At 51.3% G+C, this 16,536-nt stretch overlaps 1 protein-coding gene across 1 annotated transcript in view; it reads left to right on the top strand.

Annotated features, from left to right (window-relative positions):
• Positions 1-5,464: 5,464 nt before the first annotated feature.
• The window catches only part of ADGRD2 (adhesion G protein-coupled receptor D2), a 34,834-nt gene continuing 23,762 nt past the window's right edge, over positions 5,465-16,536 (top strand). Inside the window, 12 exon segments of the mRNA XM_042783046.1 lie at positions 5,465-5,500; positions 5,894-5,951; positions 6,288-6,506; positions 6,784-7,425; positions 7,885-7,983; positions 8,337-8,422; positions 8,698-8,742; positions 8,745-8,981; positions 10,636-10,747; positions 11,440-11,574; positions 11,997-12,120; positions 12,556-12,661. Coding sequence (XP_042638980.1) covers positions 5,465-5,500; positions 5,894-5,951; positions 6,288-6,506; positions 6,784-7,425; positions 7,885-7,983; positions 8,337-8,422; positions 8,698-8,742; positions 8,745-8,981; positions 10,636-10,747; positions 11,440-11,574; positions 11,997-12,120; positions 12,556-12,661 — 1,899 coding nt within the window.

Genomic DNA, 16,536 nt, shown 5'->3' with positions numbered 1-16,536 from the left:
AAAAAAAAAAAAAAAAGAAATTTGTGTCGCTACAAAGAGGCAATTCCTTTGACAAGTCCAGTGGTTGTTCTTAATCTTTTTTTTTTTTAGTTACAGCTTTATTGATACATAACTCATATACCAGATAATTCACCCAATGAAAGTAGGCAACTCAGTGGCTTTTAGTCTACTTATAGAAGCTGTGCAACCATTACCATCACTGATATTAAAACATTTTCACCATCCCAAAAAGAAACCCAGTGCCCATCAGTAGTCACTCCTTATCACTCTTGTACATTAGACAAAGGTCAAAATATGTTAGAACTTGAACAAAAGTGATGGCTGAGGTGGGCTGTCTGACAAAAACTGAAAAGCTTGGTCTGCGCCATGGTATTGCTCTACTACCACAGGCCACACTTCCCCTCTCTGGTTCTTGGTTTCCTCCCAATACAAATAAACACTCAGTGCCTGCTGTATGCTAAGCTCTGGGCTGGGCACGTCACAGATATTCATGACCCTTCTCTCAATAGGGGTGAGGGGCCCCACTTTACAGAAGAGAAAACTGAGGCCAAGAACGGAGACATGACTCACTCAGGTCCCTATGCTGGTTGGTGGTACAGAAGGGTTTGGAACTGGGGCTAGGGGTTCTGCCTCCCAGGCAAGGTCACTGCATCAACTGCCTCTGCCCCAGTGACAGCTAGAGACAGGTGGGAAGTAGAAGAGGCTGTTTTCCTCACTAGTTGAGGAGGGGAGGCCTGCAAGTTGGTGCTAAATAGTTGTTTCACTCTCAGGCAGTCAAAATCAGAGGTGCAACTGTCCAGCTTTGGGGGCCCACTAAGAGAAGTCTCTTCCCACTACACCACACGCAAATCCCCAAACATACACTCACACACAGACCTTAAAGTCACAGATGCCTGTGTGTGTTTAGGTCTGTAGAATCCTTCCTGCAGTCACTCAACACTTACTGAGTGCTCACTTTGGCAAGCCCTTACTTGGGTTTTGGGGACACAGGGCTCCCAGGCTGGAACGGCAGGCAGAAAATTCTCTAACATTTATAGGGATCGGGGTTCCTGACCTAGTCTACAAGGTACACAGAGAAGGTATCCCACAAGGTCTTAGCTGAGTCCTGAAAGATAGGTAGAAATGAACCAGAAAATATTTGGAAGGGGTGCTCCAGGTAGAGGGAACAGCATATGCAAAGGCTCAGAGGTGAGATCAGAAAGATGTTCACTCTGGCTAGAGATGGTCTTCCAAATGTGAAGGGAAGAAGTTCAGTGAGGGAGGAAAGAGGGCATGAATGGATCACGTTAGCCATGTGAGGGGAGTTGGACTTTTTCCTGGAGGTACCAGAGAGCTATGGAAGAGTTCTGAGCAAAGGAGGGATAGGATAAGATGGAAATATTAGAAATATCACTATGTGGAAAGGGAATGTGGAAAGGGAATTCAAGTAGGAAATAGGGAAGGCAGGGCTAGCTCTGGGCCTGTCTGAGTTTCTCAGAGCCTAGGGTATGTGAGGAGGTAGGGGAGAGGAAGTTCCACTTTGTTGACTAAGTGGAAGCCATTTTCCCCAGAGGAAAATGACAGTGGGACCAGGTTGTGGGATGTTCCCCCAACCCCAAATACTCAAAAATCTATTCTCACAGCTGTCCTTCATGTCCCTGAGAGAAAGGGGTGATTATCCCCATTCTATGGAAGAAGAAACAAAAGTAGAGAGATTTGTCCTAGTCACATAAAAGTTGACGGGTAGTCAAGCTTAGAATCTTTGGGGTTTGAGGCAACCCCAAAGCAAAAACATGCCAGCAGTCAGCTCCTCCTTCCAAAATACCTGGCCCTGAGCTATGTAAGGTTTGGAGGACCCTCTGTTTCTGGGGTCGCTGGGGCAGAACCAGAACCCAGTGATGAGGACTAAGATGTCCTCAGGCCACCCTCAGGGCTCCCCTGGGCCCTAGCCTCCCCACAGCTCCCCTCCACCTACCCAGACAATTATCCTTAGGCCCCAGTGGTTATCACTCACCTAAGGCCTCCAGGCCTTGTCCTCAGAGACAATGGGCCTGTCAGAGCTGCCCCACTATAAAGCCGATAAATGATCCTTGGCTGCCAGCTGGACAATGCCAAGGCTCTGGGGAAAAGAGATTAGGCTGGGACACAGGCCCAAACCAATTCCAGCTCCTCAGAGGCCTCGATTTGGAGGCTAGAGGGTACCCCCTCATGGCAATTGGCCATGCAGGAGTAACTCCTAGGAAATGTGAACCCACGGAAGGGAGAGATTGAACTGGTGGTCTTAGGGGTGGGGCATTGCCAAGGATAAGAAGGTCGTTACTTAGGCTACAGAATAGTTATTTGAAGTGGGACATGAAGGGGGGCAAAGGGGACCAGAAGACACAGAAAGAAGATTGGCAGCATTAGGGTTGACACAAACTCTACCCCCACCCACAGAGAGAAAGAGCATGGGTGTCAGAGGTAGACCTGGAGTCCACCCCTTCCTTGCTGTATGACTTTGGGCAAGTCCATGCTCTTTGGTGTTCAGTTTGCACAGATGTTAAATGGCACCCCAAAATTTCTGCCTTGAATGAGGCTGTTCAAATGTGGAAAGGCTTCATGCCAGGACCAGCAGAGCAAGGATTCCACCATGGGCTTCTCCTTCCCCCCTCAACCGAGTCCTAGCTTCCAGAGCCATCAAGAGAGGTGTGAAGAAGCCTGCGATGGAGCCCTTGCTCTGCTGGTCACGAACACAGAACAGAGACCTGTATATGCTCTGCAGGCCAGGGAACCTGGGAAATACTCAGAGCTCTGCCCCAAGTGGGGTCCTCTTATGCTCAATTTTTTATTTTGAAAATTCTCAAACCTACAGAAAAGCTGAAAGAATAATACACTGAATACTGTTATATCTCCAACCACCTCCATCCCCTCCTTCTTTCAAAAATAAACCATCCGTTGTTGTGTTGGTAGATGTTTTGCTGTGTATATTTTCAGTAAAATAAAAATAAATAAACCATCATGTCATCAGCAAGCTATTTTGACAAGTGTAAGTTAAGTTTTGAAAAGAATGTTAAACTGACTGTGCACCAGGCACTAAATACAACATGGAAACTGTTACATCAAAGTCATTTAAATCTGCTAGCAACCCTATGAGTTTGTACTATTATCCACACTCTACTGATAAGGAAACTAGGTAACAAGTCTTAGCGCCAAGATAAAGTTAGATCTGTCTGCTCCCAAAGCCTTAGCTTTGGGGTCACTCATTCAGACTTGTCTCTCAACCAACAAGCCCAGCTACTATGTCCTGAAAAGGCGGGACAACGCATCACCTCCGCATCCTCCCCAATACTTCACTCTCCTGTCAGCACCCCGGGCCCCGCCACCTAGGCCAGGCTCTGTCCTCAGAGGCCCAAACCTCTCCTTGCTCCACGCCCCACAACACACACACCCCCTCAATCCTGCTTCATCACCATTTGAATGGCCGGCATGATGACCCAGAGGCCTGGAGGCAAGGCCCGCTCTGCCTAGTGCCAGCTGTGTAACTCTGGCAAGACCCCTCAGCTCTCCTAGGACTCAGCTGGAATATGGGTATGATAGCCCCTCCCTCACAGTGGGCTGCAGGTCAAGGAGCTGAGGACTGCACAGGCCCGCTCAGGTAGTAAGCCCATAGTTAGCTCGGAACTGAATGCACTCACCACCCTGGCTTCAGGCAGGATTCACCTTCCAGTTTATTTTGGAACCAGATCTCACAAGCTGGCCCCTTCGAATTGGGTGACTACCTGTGTGTTGAGGAAGGAAGGAGGCAGTAACAATAGACCCCACCCTGTCCAGGGACTAAGGGTCACCACGCTTCCAAAAGCACAAGGGTCTCTGGCTGGACTGGAGCCCGTCCCGCCCTTGAGGGCGGGCGCCCGAGGGGTGGGGTCTCCTAGCCCCGCCCCTGAGGCGGTGTCGCCCTGGGCAGAGTCGGCCTGCGAGACCAGGGGCCTGGCTGCCAGATTTCAGTCCCCGCAGACACTCCGCAGACAGCAAACCAACCACAGTCACCTGGCTAAGCGAAGCGGGTGAGGACCGGGGGCTGGGAACATGGGACGAATTCCCTTGGTCTGGGGGAGGGGGCAGCACGAGTGATGGGGAGGTCCCAGTCTGGTGGGAGTGATGTGGAGGTCCCATCCACTTCGGGAGGTTTCCTTACTGGCCCCTCAGGAGGCGTAGTGGCGGCCAAACTTCTCCTATCTCTCTGTATGTCAGCCAGCGGGTGGTGAGCAAGGCCGGTGGGAGGCAAGGAGGTTGAGGGGCAAATACAAAAAGAGGCGAACAGGGGAACCACGAATCAGCATTTACTGAGCGGGTACTATGTGCCTAGCACCTGCTAGGGACTAGAACCACAATAGACTCTTACAACATCCCCACCCACCCTGGTGCTGTTTAAAAGGGGAGGTACTGAGAATAGATTGCCACTGTTGAGGGTTCAAAAAATGTGAACCTCTGCATCCCATGCCATCATTCTGTGATGGCTCCAGACTCCCAAGTGACTTGAGGCCAGGCTGTTGGGACAGCAATTAGTTGGCCGTGGCGCCAGCTCCAGCTCATGGCGGCTCTATATGGTCAGAGTTGAACTGTGCTCCCTAGGATTTTCAGAGGCTGGTTTTTGACATGTAGAATCAGGTCTTTCTTCCAAGGCATTTCTGAGTGGACTCCATCCTCCAACCTGGCACATTATTTCAGCACCTGTGTTTTCCAAGGTCCATCAGCTCTACTCCTCCTGGCCTGTAGCACTTCCCAGGGCTGCCAGGAGTGACCCCCAAACCACCCATGACTGGGTATCCCTAGCTTGGCACAACACCTGGTGGGAGACAGATGAAGACACTGAAAACTGACCTTGAAGGAGGGAGTGGGAGGGAGTGGGAGTGGGAGGGAGTGGGAGGCGGGTCTAGGCAGGAGCTGGGGAACTGGAAACAGCTTGGGGAGCAGGGGCAAAAGGTGGCTGCAGGGGGAATCATCAGACAGGTGAGGCTGGCGAGTCTACAGAGGTCCAGTGAAGCAGATGCCTGAATTCCAAAGAACACAAGGAAATCCCCAGGCCTGAAGACACTGTCACCACCACCACCACCAGTGGGGACCCCTCAGCTTTGTCTCCACCCATCTCTGGCCCTTGAACTCTCCTCTCCTCCATCCTCAACTCACCAGGGCTACAGCATTTCTGCGCTTCAGGCCTGGAATGGGCTCCTGCAAACCATCCCTTTGTGCAAATAAATGTCATCCTCAGTGGGCAGGTCACCCCACCCAGGGCTGCAGCCTGGGCTTCCAGCCCAGTGGGTTGGCTCCTAGCCCCGTTGGTCCTGGGGAGCAAACAAAGCAAGATGAGCCTGCAGGAGTCAGAAGAGGGTAGCCAGGCAGGATGCTCAGCCGCTTTCCTGTTTGTTTGTTTGTTTTTCCTTCCTCAGCTCACACTGGCCACGCCTGTGACCCCTATTGTCTCTCACCTGCCCTTGATGGACCTAGAATGGCCCCTTGGCGCCACTGCCTCCTCTACTTCTTGGTACCTGAGCTTTGGGAGGGGGGATGCGGGGAAGGGTCTGAGGGGGCTTAAGGCTGCTAAGGGCTCCAGGTGCCACCCCACATTACAAGGTCACTCCAAAGGTTACACAAGATAGGCCCCTGGCACAGAAATAGAGGTAAAAGCACCCCCTAGGTGCTATACCTCTTACATTCACTTATCTGCTTATTTATTCCTCACAATGGGGAAAACAGGCTCAGGGCAGTAAAGTGTCCTGCCCAAGGTCACACTGTGGGTGAGACCTGGGCCCAGGTCTGATTGCAGAGCCTACAGATTCCAAGGCACCCCACCACCACACACACAGAAAGGCATTCAATAGACTGCACACGTGGGGACACCTGGTCCAGCCCTCTCACCTTGCTCTTTCTCTCTCAGATCTGGAGTCTCTCTGGGGCACCCTCCACCCCTCCAGGTGAGTCAAAGAAACCCTGGGGCACAGGGTGGTATGAGGAAGCCCCTCCTCCGCTGCCTCAGAAGTCCCCTCTACCCAAGCACAGCCAGCCTGTGGTCCATTCGTGCACTGGCCTCCAGTGCAAAGGAAGGAAGAAAGGCCAGACCCTGTGCTGAAAACATCACTCAGAACCTCCTCATCCCAGCCATTTTGCAGATGAAGAAACAGCAAGCAGACACAAATTGCTAGGTCATAGAGCATGGCCAGGGTTCAGCGCATCCAAGCCCACATTAATCTAAGCCCAGGGCCCTTGGTCCTGCCCACCCCCAGGGTCAGGTGCCCACTCACATGCTCTCCAATACCATCTCTCCTTTTGACTTCCAATTCCAGCGGCCCCAGGTGAGGTGGTGGAGACGGCAGCTGGGGTGTGCAAGTTCCCAGAGCAGAGACTAAGCTGGTGGCAGGCCCAAGAATCCTGTGAGCAGCGGTTTGGCCATGTGGCACTGGGGCCCCCAGATGGGGTCCTCGCTCTGCAGCTGCACGACCAAGTCTGGATGGGCCAGAGCCAGGCTACTCTGCAGCGGCCCCCACAGAGGCGTGAATCTGGGCCCTGGGCCTAGGAAGTGGGGGGCAGTGGTGACCTCCAGGGACGGGTGTCCACAGTGGCAGCCCTGCAGAATTAGTCCCCTCTGCATCTCCAGATTTCTTTGCTCTTAACAGCGCTAAGGGGTTGGTCCCAGGTATGGGCGTTGGCGCCCCCTTTTGTTCTGTGGGGGGGATGTGCCCCAAAGCCTGCAGCTGCACCAAAGGGCAATCAAAGGCAGGACGGTGTGTGTAGCTGGGAAAATTCATCTGGGCCCGCGTGTTCTCCTAGGCGCGCGCACTGTGGCCGCTCTGGTGTTCGGTGAGAAGACAGCAGACAGGGCGGCGTGGCTGCGGATGCCCCTGCCAACGCTAGGGGCGCTTACGGCGTGCGCTCATGTGCAGTGGGACACCACCTCGCCAGACATTGCTGCTGTCTTCTCTCTCGCGGTGCCCAAGCTGGCAAACGCGCTGCAACTGCGCGCCTTCGCAGAGCCCGGGGGCGCCGTGCACGCCGCGCTTGTGGTGCGCAGGCACCACACGCCCTTCCTCCCAGCCTTTCGCTCCGACGACGGTTGGCACCATGTGTGCGTCACGTGGGAAGAGCAGGGCGGGCGCTGGGCCGTGTTCGCCGACGGGCGGCGGCGCGCGGGGCCTCAGGGTCTAGCTGTGGGCCACCCGCTACCGCCCGGCGGCGTCCTCGTGCTGGGCCAAGACCAGGACTCTCTAGGCGGCGGCTTCTCCGAGCGAGACGCCTTCAGCGGCAACCTCACTGACTTTCATTTGTGGGCGCGGGCGCTGAACCCCGCGCAGCTACGCCAGGCAAGGACCTGCGCACCACCCCCCGGCGGCCTGCTCTTCCGCTGGGACCCGGGGGCCCTAAACGTCACCCCTTCGCTGCTGCCGACAGTGCGAGTGCGCCTTCTCTGTCCCGGTACGGCTCGGCCCTGCCGGCCCTCCTCGTCCCCAGATCCTGACCATCAATCCCGCCCCCAGTCCTCGCCCCGCCCCCCTCTCTCCATTAAGTTTTCTTCAGTATCGCTCTTGGACTGGCTCCAGGACACTTCCCTTCTGACCCTTGGTGCTAGCCCAGTCCTTGGAACTTGGCGTCGCCCAACTTCTGGCCACCTCGCCTACTGGCTGCGTTGGTTCATCCAGCCTTTAGGCGTTCGGTGCCGGCGCCCTCCGGCATCCGCCTGCTCCCAAATCTGGGCTCGCCCCTGGACGCCCCGCCCCACTTGGGGCTGACCCCTCCCTCAGGTTCCCACAACGCCACATGAAGCCGGGATAGTGCGCTCTGAGATGTGTAGGCCTTTTCAGGGCCCGGGTGGGTGGGTCCTCCGGCCCTCTGGGGAGCCGGGGCGCGGCCTTGACAACTCCTCATGCTGGCCAGTGCCCACGGAGGAGTGCCCGACGTGGGACCCAGGACCCGGCACTGAGGGCTCTGAGCCCTGCCTGCAGCCGCAGCCGTTCCTCTGCTGCTACTCAGCAGGTGCGTCCTGGCTGCGCCCCGGGAGTCTACGGATGGGAATCCAGGTGTGGACCAGTGCAGGATAAGGGGGTCAGAGTTTGGCAAAGCCTGGGAATTCAGAATCTTCTCTGAGCCTCGGGGTTTCCACTGAATCTAGACCGCAGGACAGAGCTGAATCCAGCTTCGTGATCCTGGGGAAGCGATTTGGCCTTTCTGTGCCTCCGTTTGCCCTTCTAGAGCAGCTTGTGTAAGCCTCCTGCAATGTGCTCTCCTCCCTTGGGCCTCCCTTGGTGGGGCATTTGGTCACTGGGTAGGCTGGCACCTCTATGCAGCTGTGTTGCCCAGGCCCTCAGCCAGCATCTGCTGCTTTGCAGAGACCTATCGGCACCTGCAAGATGCCCAGTCGTGGCCTGGCCAGGATGTTATCAGCCAAGTCAATGCCTTGGCCAATGCCACCGTGGTGAGTCACCCTCCCAAGGGGCCTGTGGAGTCTGGGGTGCTGTAGGTCACCTTTCTGAGCCTCAGTTGTCTTATCTGTAAAAGCAATACCCAGATAATGTGTCTGCAGGAATTAAAATTGTTCATGCTCCCTAACTTGGAGCTCTTAAGAGCTGGGGGTTTGTAACAAGATAGATGAACACCCGCCAAGAAGACCCTGGCAGAGCCTAAGTGATGACCCCTGGCGAATCCACTTGTGACAAACAGACCTACAGCCAGCGGTTCCTCTGCCCACAGCTGTCTTCTGACCCCCTCTCTGAAGTCCACGGGCCCGTCACTGGCTAAGTAAGGCCTCCCACTTCCTGGGCATCCTGAAGACAGCCCTGGCAGAGGAGGTAGCCCCACTGGGGCAAGCTGCGCTACTGGCTGTTGTGCACTTTCTGAAGAGGGTGACGGCCCTTGGGGCTGGGGAGCCTGAGCTCCTGACTGGGCCCTGGGACCAGCTGGGCCAGGATGTCCTGTCTGTGGTCAGCCTGGTCCTAGAGGAGCAGTTGGCCAACACATGGCTGTCAGTCAGCGAGGTGAGGCTGGTAGGGGTGGGTGAGGCAGAGGCCTGGGCTCTGGTTATTGCCTTGCCACCAGCTTGTCATGTGGCCATGGGCAAATCAACACCCTTTCTTGGCTCTATCACCCCATTCGTCTATAGAAACTCCTCTTTTGTCTGTTTTATAAGGTGAACTTCCATGTACAACTTCACTTCAACAACAGTTTCTGCAACTAAATATTAAGAGCCAGCTCTGCTAGCATAGTGCCAAAGGCACTTGACTGCTAACCAGAAGGCTGGCAGTTCAAACCCACCAGCCACTCCTCGGAAGGAAGGTTGGGCAATCTACTTACATAGTGATACCGCCTCGGAAATCCAAGGAGGGGTCACTATGAATTGGGTCTGACTCGACAGTACATAACAACACAACAACAACAGTCAATAAGGGCCTCCCCAAAGCTAAGAATCTGCTGACCAACTTAAGTGGGAGGTTCCTATGCTGAGGGTTCAGCCTATCTCATCTGTCAAAACAGCCCAGGTACTCTGGAGAACATGAGAGATGCTCCTAGAGGAAGAGAGGTTGGAGACCTCATCCTGGCGTGGCTGTAGGCTAGAGAGTGATGAGCACAGAGAAGGAAAGGAACAAGGGATCATGACATTGCCAAAGATCTCTGAGGCTAAGAAAGCACACGTGATCTCTCTGTTGTCTCAGGAACAAAGTGGAACCAAGGCTGGCGGGGGACGGGGAGGCGTGGTATGGGAATGGTACAACACAGGAGACTAGTTCCATGGTTCACCTGGACAGGTGGTAAGCTCCCCATCTTGGGAAGGGTGCAAGCCTGTGATCAGGCTGCCACAGAGGGGCTGCAAGCATTTGATTGAGGATCTGAGGCACTTTGACAAGGTGGGAAAAGATGGTCTCTGGACATCCTCTCTGAAGAATGGGGATTATCACACCTGCCCCACTAAGGTGATGTTGTTGTTGTTATGTGCCGTCAAGTCGGCCCCCACTCATAGCGACCCCTCCTTGGGTTTCCGAGGCAGTATCCCTACAGAAGTAGATTGCCCAACCTTCCTTCCGAGGAGTGGCTGGTGGGTTTGGACTGCCAGCCTTCTGGTTAGCAGTCAAGTGCCTTAGGCACTACATTACCAGAGCTCCTCACTAAGGTAACGGCGAGGAGTAAATGGGTGAATTGCCTGGCACAGAGTAGGTATCTTGTTAATGTACATTCTCTCCTTCCTGCCTTGCCTCATCCCCCGCATAAATTTCCTTTTGGAATCTTGAGCACCTACTATGGATCTAGCACTGAGTCATCCTGAAGAAGAAGGAGGCGTGGCCCAGCCTTAAGAGTGTGTCCTGGCTGACAAATGACAGACCAGCAGGCACAGAGTGTTGTAAGACCTTCAGTTTGACTGGAGGATAGGGCAGCTTGGAGCACAGGATTGGAGTGGTCAGAGGAGGCTGGGTCAGGCAGGGCCTCAAACGCCAGCCTGAGGACTCAGAACTGACCTGGAGGCCCTAGGGAGCCATTGAAAGTTCTGGAGTAAACGGTCACCAGTCAAACACCATCCCTCACAGATCATTGAGAGTATGTGAACCCCAGTGGCCAGCACAGGTGGCAGTGTGGTGTGCAATATGAGAGGGAGGTGTGGGTGCTGGGCATGCCTACTGAAGTGGGGCTTCCTTCTAGGTAGTTGGTGGACCTATGGCCCTGGTGGCAAGTGTGCACAACCTGGCACCCGTGCTGAGTACCATACTGTCCTCTGAGCGTCCCCAAGTGCACATCCAGCACCGCCATGCCGGTAAGCCTGCCACCTGCCTGTCCCATACAGCTGAGCCCTGGGTTGGGGGCTGAGCTCGGACAGCTCCTTTCTCAGTCCTGGTCCCTGGGAGCTCCCTACACTTCTGCAGACGCTCCATTTTGTTTCTGCCTTGCCCTTGTGTGCCTTGCACCCAGAATGCCCTTTTCCTTTTGTGCTCCTAGAAAACTCCTGTACATGCTTCTAAACCCTGCTTGAGCCTCAACTCCTCCGGGAAGCCTTCCCCATTTCTCCTCTCTTCTGATAGTCCATCCCTCCCTCCTGAATGTCTCATTGTATTTGTGTCACCTGAAGGTCGTTAAAGGCCTAGGAATATTTCTGAGTTACTTCTGTATCTCAGGGCCAAGCCCAAGTACATTGTCAGTGACGATGTGCAGATTGAGCAGGGAGGCACTTACCCTGGAACTTGAGGCACAAACATGTGCCCTTCAGATGCCCACTGCTTTCCTGGTGGCTTGCTGACTCCTGGTGACACTCTTCTCAGTGGGCCCCCACTCCCCAGACTTGGAGAGGTCAGATTTGCCTTGGGCAAGTTGTTGAACCTCTTTGAGCAGGGCCAGTGATTCCCTAGACCCTGTGGCAGGGAGAAAGGGAAACAGGCCTTGCCAGCTGGGCCGGCTCAGCAGAAAGACCTCCCTCCTGAGGTCCAGCCACCTGGCCCCATTTAATCCCAGGCCTGGAGGTTCGGAGACTATGCTTGAGGGAGGCTAGCGTTGGGGGCTACATATTCACGATGCCTGACGGGCACCCAGAGGGGCCCGGCCACATCCACATTCCTGCAAGTGAAGTGAGACGACTCCTTGGGAAAGGTGAGTGGAGGTGAGGGGCTGGTTTGGTCAAACCTCAGTTCTGACAGTGGCTAGCTGTGCTACTTTAAATAAGTTACTTCACCTTTCAGGGCCTCAGTTTTCTTAACTGTAAAATGGGGAACTAAAACTTGCCACGTGAGCTATTCCAAGATTAAATAATGTCCCGGGCAAAGCACCTACTACATAGCAGGTGTTCACTTAGTACCCACTTCTGAACCCCACACATTTCCCCTCTGAAATGGGTGATAGAGGGCTCCCCTGACCCTTGGCGCTATGCAGAGGTGAAGAGTTAAAGCAAAGGGCTTTGGAGCTGTGAGGTTAAGCACAGGAATGATGGCTGTTTGGAATTCTGACTGCCACTTATTAACTGGTTCTTGTTCAGTTACTGGGTGGGGTGTTGGGTCCCCCTCCCACTCAGCCAGCCCTCTCTGGAGTCACCGTGATCCACAGCTGGTTCACCTCAAGTGTCTTCCAGTACACCCTTGGGGGGCCTGGCCTAGAACCTCAGGCCCCTAACAGCTCGGAGGAGGCAGACAGGATGCAGAGGTGAGTGGGTCCCAGGAGGCTGCTGAGGGCCTGCGTTCCCTCCCCAAGAAAGGCCAAGCCCCCATCCCCTTCCAGAACCTCCATTTTGGTAGGAAAACTTGTCCTTAGCACCTCAGACCATACATACGTTCCACACACACACACACACGCACACATTTCTTTGCTATGACTAGTGGGAACATGGCTCAACTCCTGTCTGGGACCCTGATTTCAGTGTTGACACTCAGGGAACAGGGCTTAAACAAGTCACCAGCAAATCCCTGAGGCTAAACTCAAGTCCCCTAAGCCCCAGCTCTGGTCTTTCCTGATGTATCTCTGGACACGAGAGCACTGTTTCTACCACAGGGTCCTGTATGAGATGAATCCAGACATGCATCACCTCTCCCCATACCTCCAGCCAACTGATCCCCTTAAAAGCTCTCTTTCTCTCCACAGGTTCCTAAGCACACAGGTGGGGTCAGCCATCATCTCCTCTGATGTGTGGGACACCACTGGGGAGGTCAGCGTAGCTGTCACCTTTCACCTGAAACATCAGGCTCAGGTACTGGGTTAGCCCTCTGGGAAACGACCACCTAGTACCCCACCACCTGCACCCCTTAATATTTGTTCTTTGGACATCCAAGGTCTAAAAAACCATAACCACAACCCATCCCTATAGTCCTTAAGGGAAAGGGACAGGAAGTAATTTATTGTGGGGTCACCTTATGCCAGATGCTTTAAATAAAAAATTAAAAACCCACTGTCACCTAGTTGATTCCAACTCATAGCAACCCTATAGGACAGAGTAGAACCGCCCCATAGGCTTTGCAAGGCTGTAAATCTTTATGGAAGCAGACTGCCTAATCTTTCTCCCACAGAGCAGCTGGGTTCAAACCACTGACCTTTTGGTCAGCATCCTTTGGTGCCTTAACCACTGTACCACCAGAGCTCCTGGCTGTGCTTTAAATAAACAGTATCAGCTTAACCCTTCAACCCCACCCTCCATTTCTCATAGATGAAAAGTGAGCCCAGGAGAGGTGATGTGATTGGCCCCAGCTGGTACATAACAGCACTGGGATTTCATCCCAGGTTTGGGTAACTCGAAAAACTGTTGGTTCCCAGTATTACATACCAAGTTGTGTGCACATGGAGGCATGCAGCATGCTTTGTAAGAGCAAAAATAGCCTAAATATCTATTACTAGGGGATTCCTTAGATAATCATGTAGATCTATACAGTGGGGTAGGCTGCGAAAGTTATCAAAGGAATGAGGTATTTCTCTATTAACTGACATGGAAAGATCTCCAAGATATGCTGTTTAAGTTCATTATCTTAAATACAAAAATTCGTTCTTCCTTTGGACACATTAGGACATTTCAGAGAAAGTTAAAGTCTTTGCTCACAATCACTAACCCTGGATCTACACACACAACTATACACACCCTAAAGTCTGGCAGTTTTTTGTATATCCTCCTAAACCTTTTAGAAGATCATTTTGATTGAGGTGTATAAATCTATGTATAATAAAATGTATCCATTTTAACTGTACAGTTTGATGAGTTTTGACCAGTGCACCACCACTCCAACCAAGATATAAAACATTTCCATGGTTCCAAAGGCTTCCTGTGTGCCCCTTCCCTGTTCATCTCCCTTCACTCACACCCCAGGAGAAAGCATTCAGTCTTTCACATTAAATACGATGTCTGCTGTCAACTGCTCATCTGCAAGTTCAAATTGAAGCTGAAGACAATTAAAACAAGTCCATGACAGGACCAGGTTTGCTGGTCTGATAGAGCCTGGTGGAACCACTGAGACTATGGTCCCTAGCTGCCCTTAGGTCTGGAATTGAACCCACACCTGTGGCTTTCAGCCAAACAAAAGACAGGCATAAGAGTTGAACATGTACCTAAGGTAGATACACTCCTTGGAGAGAACAATCATGGAGAAAGAAGGGCTATTTATGCACAGGAAGACAGTTCAGGGGGCAGGAGTGCATGCAGGGATGGTCAGAGGGAAGAGGTAATTATCAGGAGGAACTAGGAGGGGAGCTGTTGCATTGGGGTCAATTGTAATCAATGTTATGGGACAACGTGTATGTGAACTGCTGTATGGAAAGTGAGTTTGCTCTGTAAACTTTCCCCTAAATCACAATAATAAAAAAAAAAAAAAGTCCATGACAGCCAAACTATGACCTGGGTTATATCCCTTCTGAATTTAGAGGCCATCTAAAGAATAGATTTGATGCACTGAACACCAATGACCAGAAACCAGAAGAATTGTGGGATGACATCAAGAACATCATCCATGAAGAAAGCAAAAGGTCATTAAAAAGACAGGAAAGGAAGAAAAAAACAAAATGAATGTCAGAAGAGACTCTGAAACTTGCCCTTGAATGGAGAGTAGCTAAAGCACATGGAAGAAATGGCAAGATAAAAGAGCTGAACAGAAGATTTCAAAGAGCAGCTTGAGAAGGCAAAGTCAGTTATTATAATGAAATATGCAAAGACATGGAGTTAGAAAACCAAAAGGGAAGAACACACTTGGCATTTCTCAAGCTGAAAGAAGTGACGAAAATGTTTAAGCCCTGAGTTGCAATATTGAAGGATTCTATGGGCAAAATATTGACTGATGCAGGAAACATCAAAAGAAGATGGAAGGAATACACAGAGTCACTGTACCAAAAGGAATTGGTCAATGTTCATCCATTTCAGGAGATGGCATATGATCAAGAACCAGTGGTGTTGAGGGAGGAAGGAAGGCAAAGCTGTACTGAAGGAATTGGCAAAAACAAGACTACAGGAATTGATGGAATACCCATTGAGTTGTTTCAACAAACGGAAGCTGCACTGGAGGTACTCACTCAGCTATGCCAAGAGATTTGGAAGACAGCTACCTGGCCAGCTGACTGGAAGAGATCCATATTTGTACCCATTCTAAAGAAAGGTGATCCCACAGAATGGAAATTATCAAACAATATCATTAATATCACATGCAAGTAAAACCTTACTGAAGATAATTCAAAAACATTTGCAGCAGTATATTGACAAAGAACTTCCAGAAATGCAAGCTGGATTCAGAAGAGGATGTGGAATGAGGGATATCATTGCTGATGTCAGATGGACCTTGGCTGAAAGCAAAGAATACCAGAAAGATATCTACTTGTGTTTTATTGACTATGCAAAAGCATTTGATTGTGTGGATCATAACAAATTATGGATAACATTGAGAAGAATGGGAATTCCAGAAGACTTAATTGTATCATGAGGAACCTGTACATAGACCAGGAGGCTGTTGTTTGAACAGAACAAGGGAATACTGCATGGTTTAAAATCAGGAAGGGAGTGTGTCAGGGTTGTATCCTTTCATCATAGTTATTCAGTCTGTATGCTGAGCAAATAATCAGAGAAACTGGACTGTATGAAAAAGACTGTGGCATCTGAATTGGAGGAAGAATCATTAATAACCTGTGATACACAGATGACACAACTTGTCTTGATAGAAGTGAGGATGATTTGAAGCACTTACTAATGAAGACTGAAACTATAGTCTGCAATATGGATTATATCTCAATATAAAGAAAAAAAAATCCTCACAACTGGACCAATAAACAGCATCACGATAAATGCAGAAAAGATTGAAGTTGTCAAAGATTTCATATTACTTGGTTCTGCGCTCAACACCAATGGAAGCAGCAGTCAAGACAACATATTGCACTGGGCAAATCTGCTGCAAAAGACTTCTTTCAAGTGCTGAAGAGCAAAGATGTTTCATTGAAGACTAAGTTGCACCAAACCCAAGTCTTGTCATTCTCAATCGCTTCATACGCGTGTGAGAGCTGGACAATTAATAAGGAAGACCAAAGAAGAGTCGATGGTTTTGAGTTGTGGTGTTGGTGAAGAATGCTGAAAGTACCATGGACTGCTAAAAGAACTAACAAATCTGTCCTGGAAGAGGTGCAGCCGGAATGCTCTTTGGAAGCAAGAATGGCCAGACTTAGTCTCACCTACTTTGGTCATATTGTCAGAAGGGAACATTCTCTGGAGAAGGATATCAGGCTTGGTAAAGTGGAGGGTCAACGAGAAATAGGAAGGCCCTCAACAAGATGGATTGACTCAGTGGTTGCAATGATGGACTCAGGTATAGCAGGGATCGTGGGGCTGGCATAGGACTGGGCAGTGTTTTGTTCTGTTGTGCATAGGGTCACTATGAGTCAGAGACAACTTGATGGCACCTAACAACAACAAAAGCTGTGGGTTCCTTGTGGATGCCCTTTACCAGATTATGTAAGTTCCCTTCTCTTCCCAGTTTGCTGAGAATTTCATCATGAGTGGCTGTTGGATTTTGCCAGATGATGCTTCCACATTGACATGATTATATGGTTTTCTTCTTTATTCTGTTGTTGTTGTTATGTGCCATCAAGTCAGACCTGACTCATAGC

Source organism: Orycteropus afer, unplaced genomic scaffold (genome assembly GCF_000298275.1).
Source record: "Orycteropus afer afer isolate SDZICR_OR568_19922 unplaced genomic scaffold, OryAfe1.0 scaffold00611, whole genome shotgun sequence".
In the NCBI taxonomy this organism is placed as follows: Eukaryota; Metazoa; Chordata; class Mammalia; order Tubulidentata; family Orycteropodidae; genus Orycteropus; species Orycteropus afer.
Note: the sequence above shows the minus strand (reverse complement) of the source record. Positions and strands in the feature narration are given on the sequence as shown.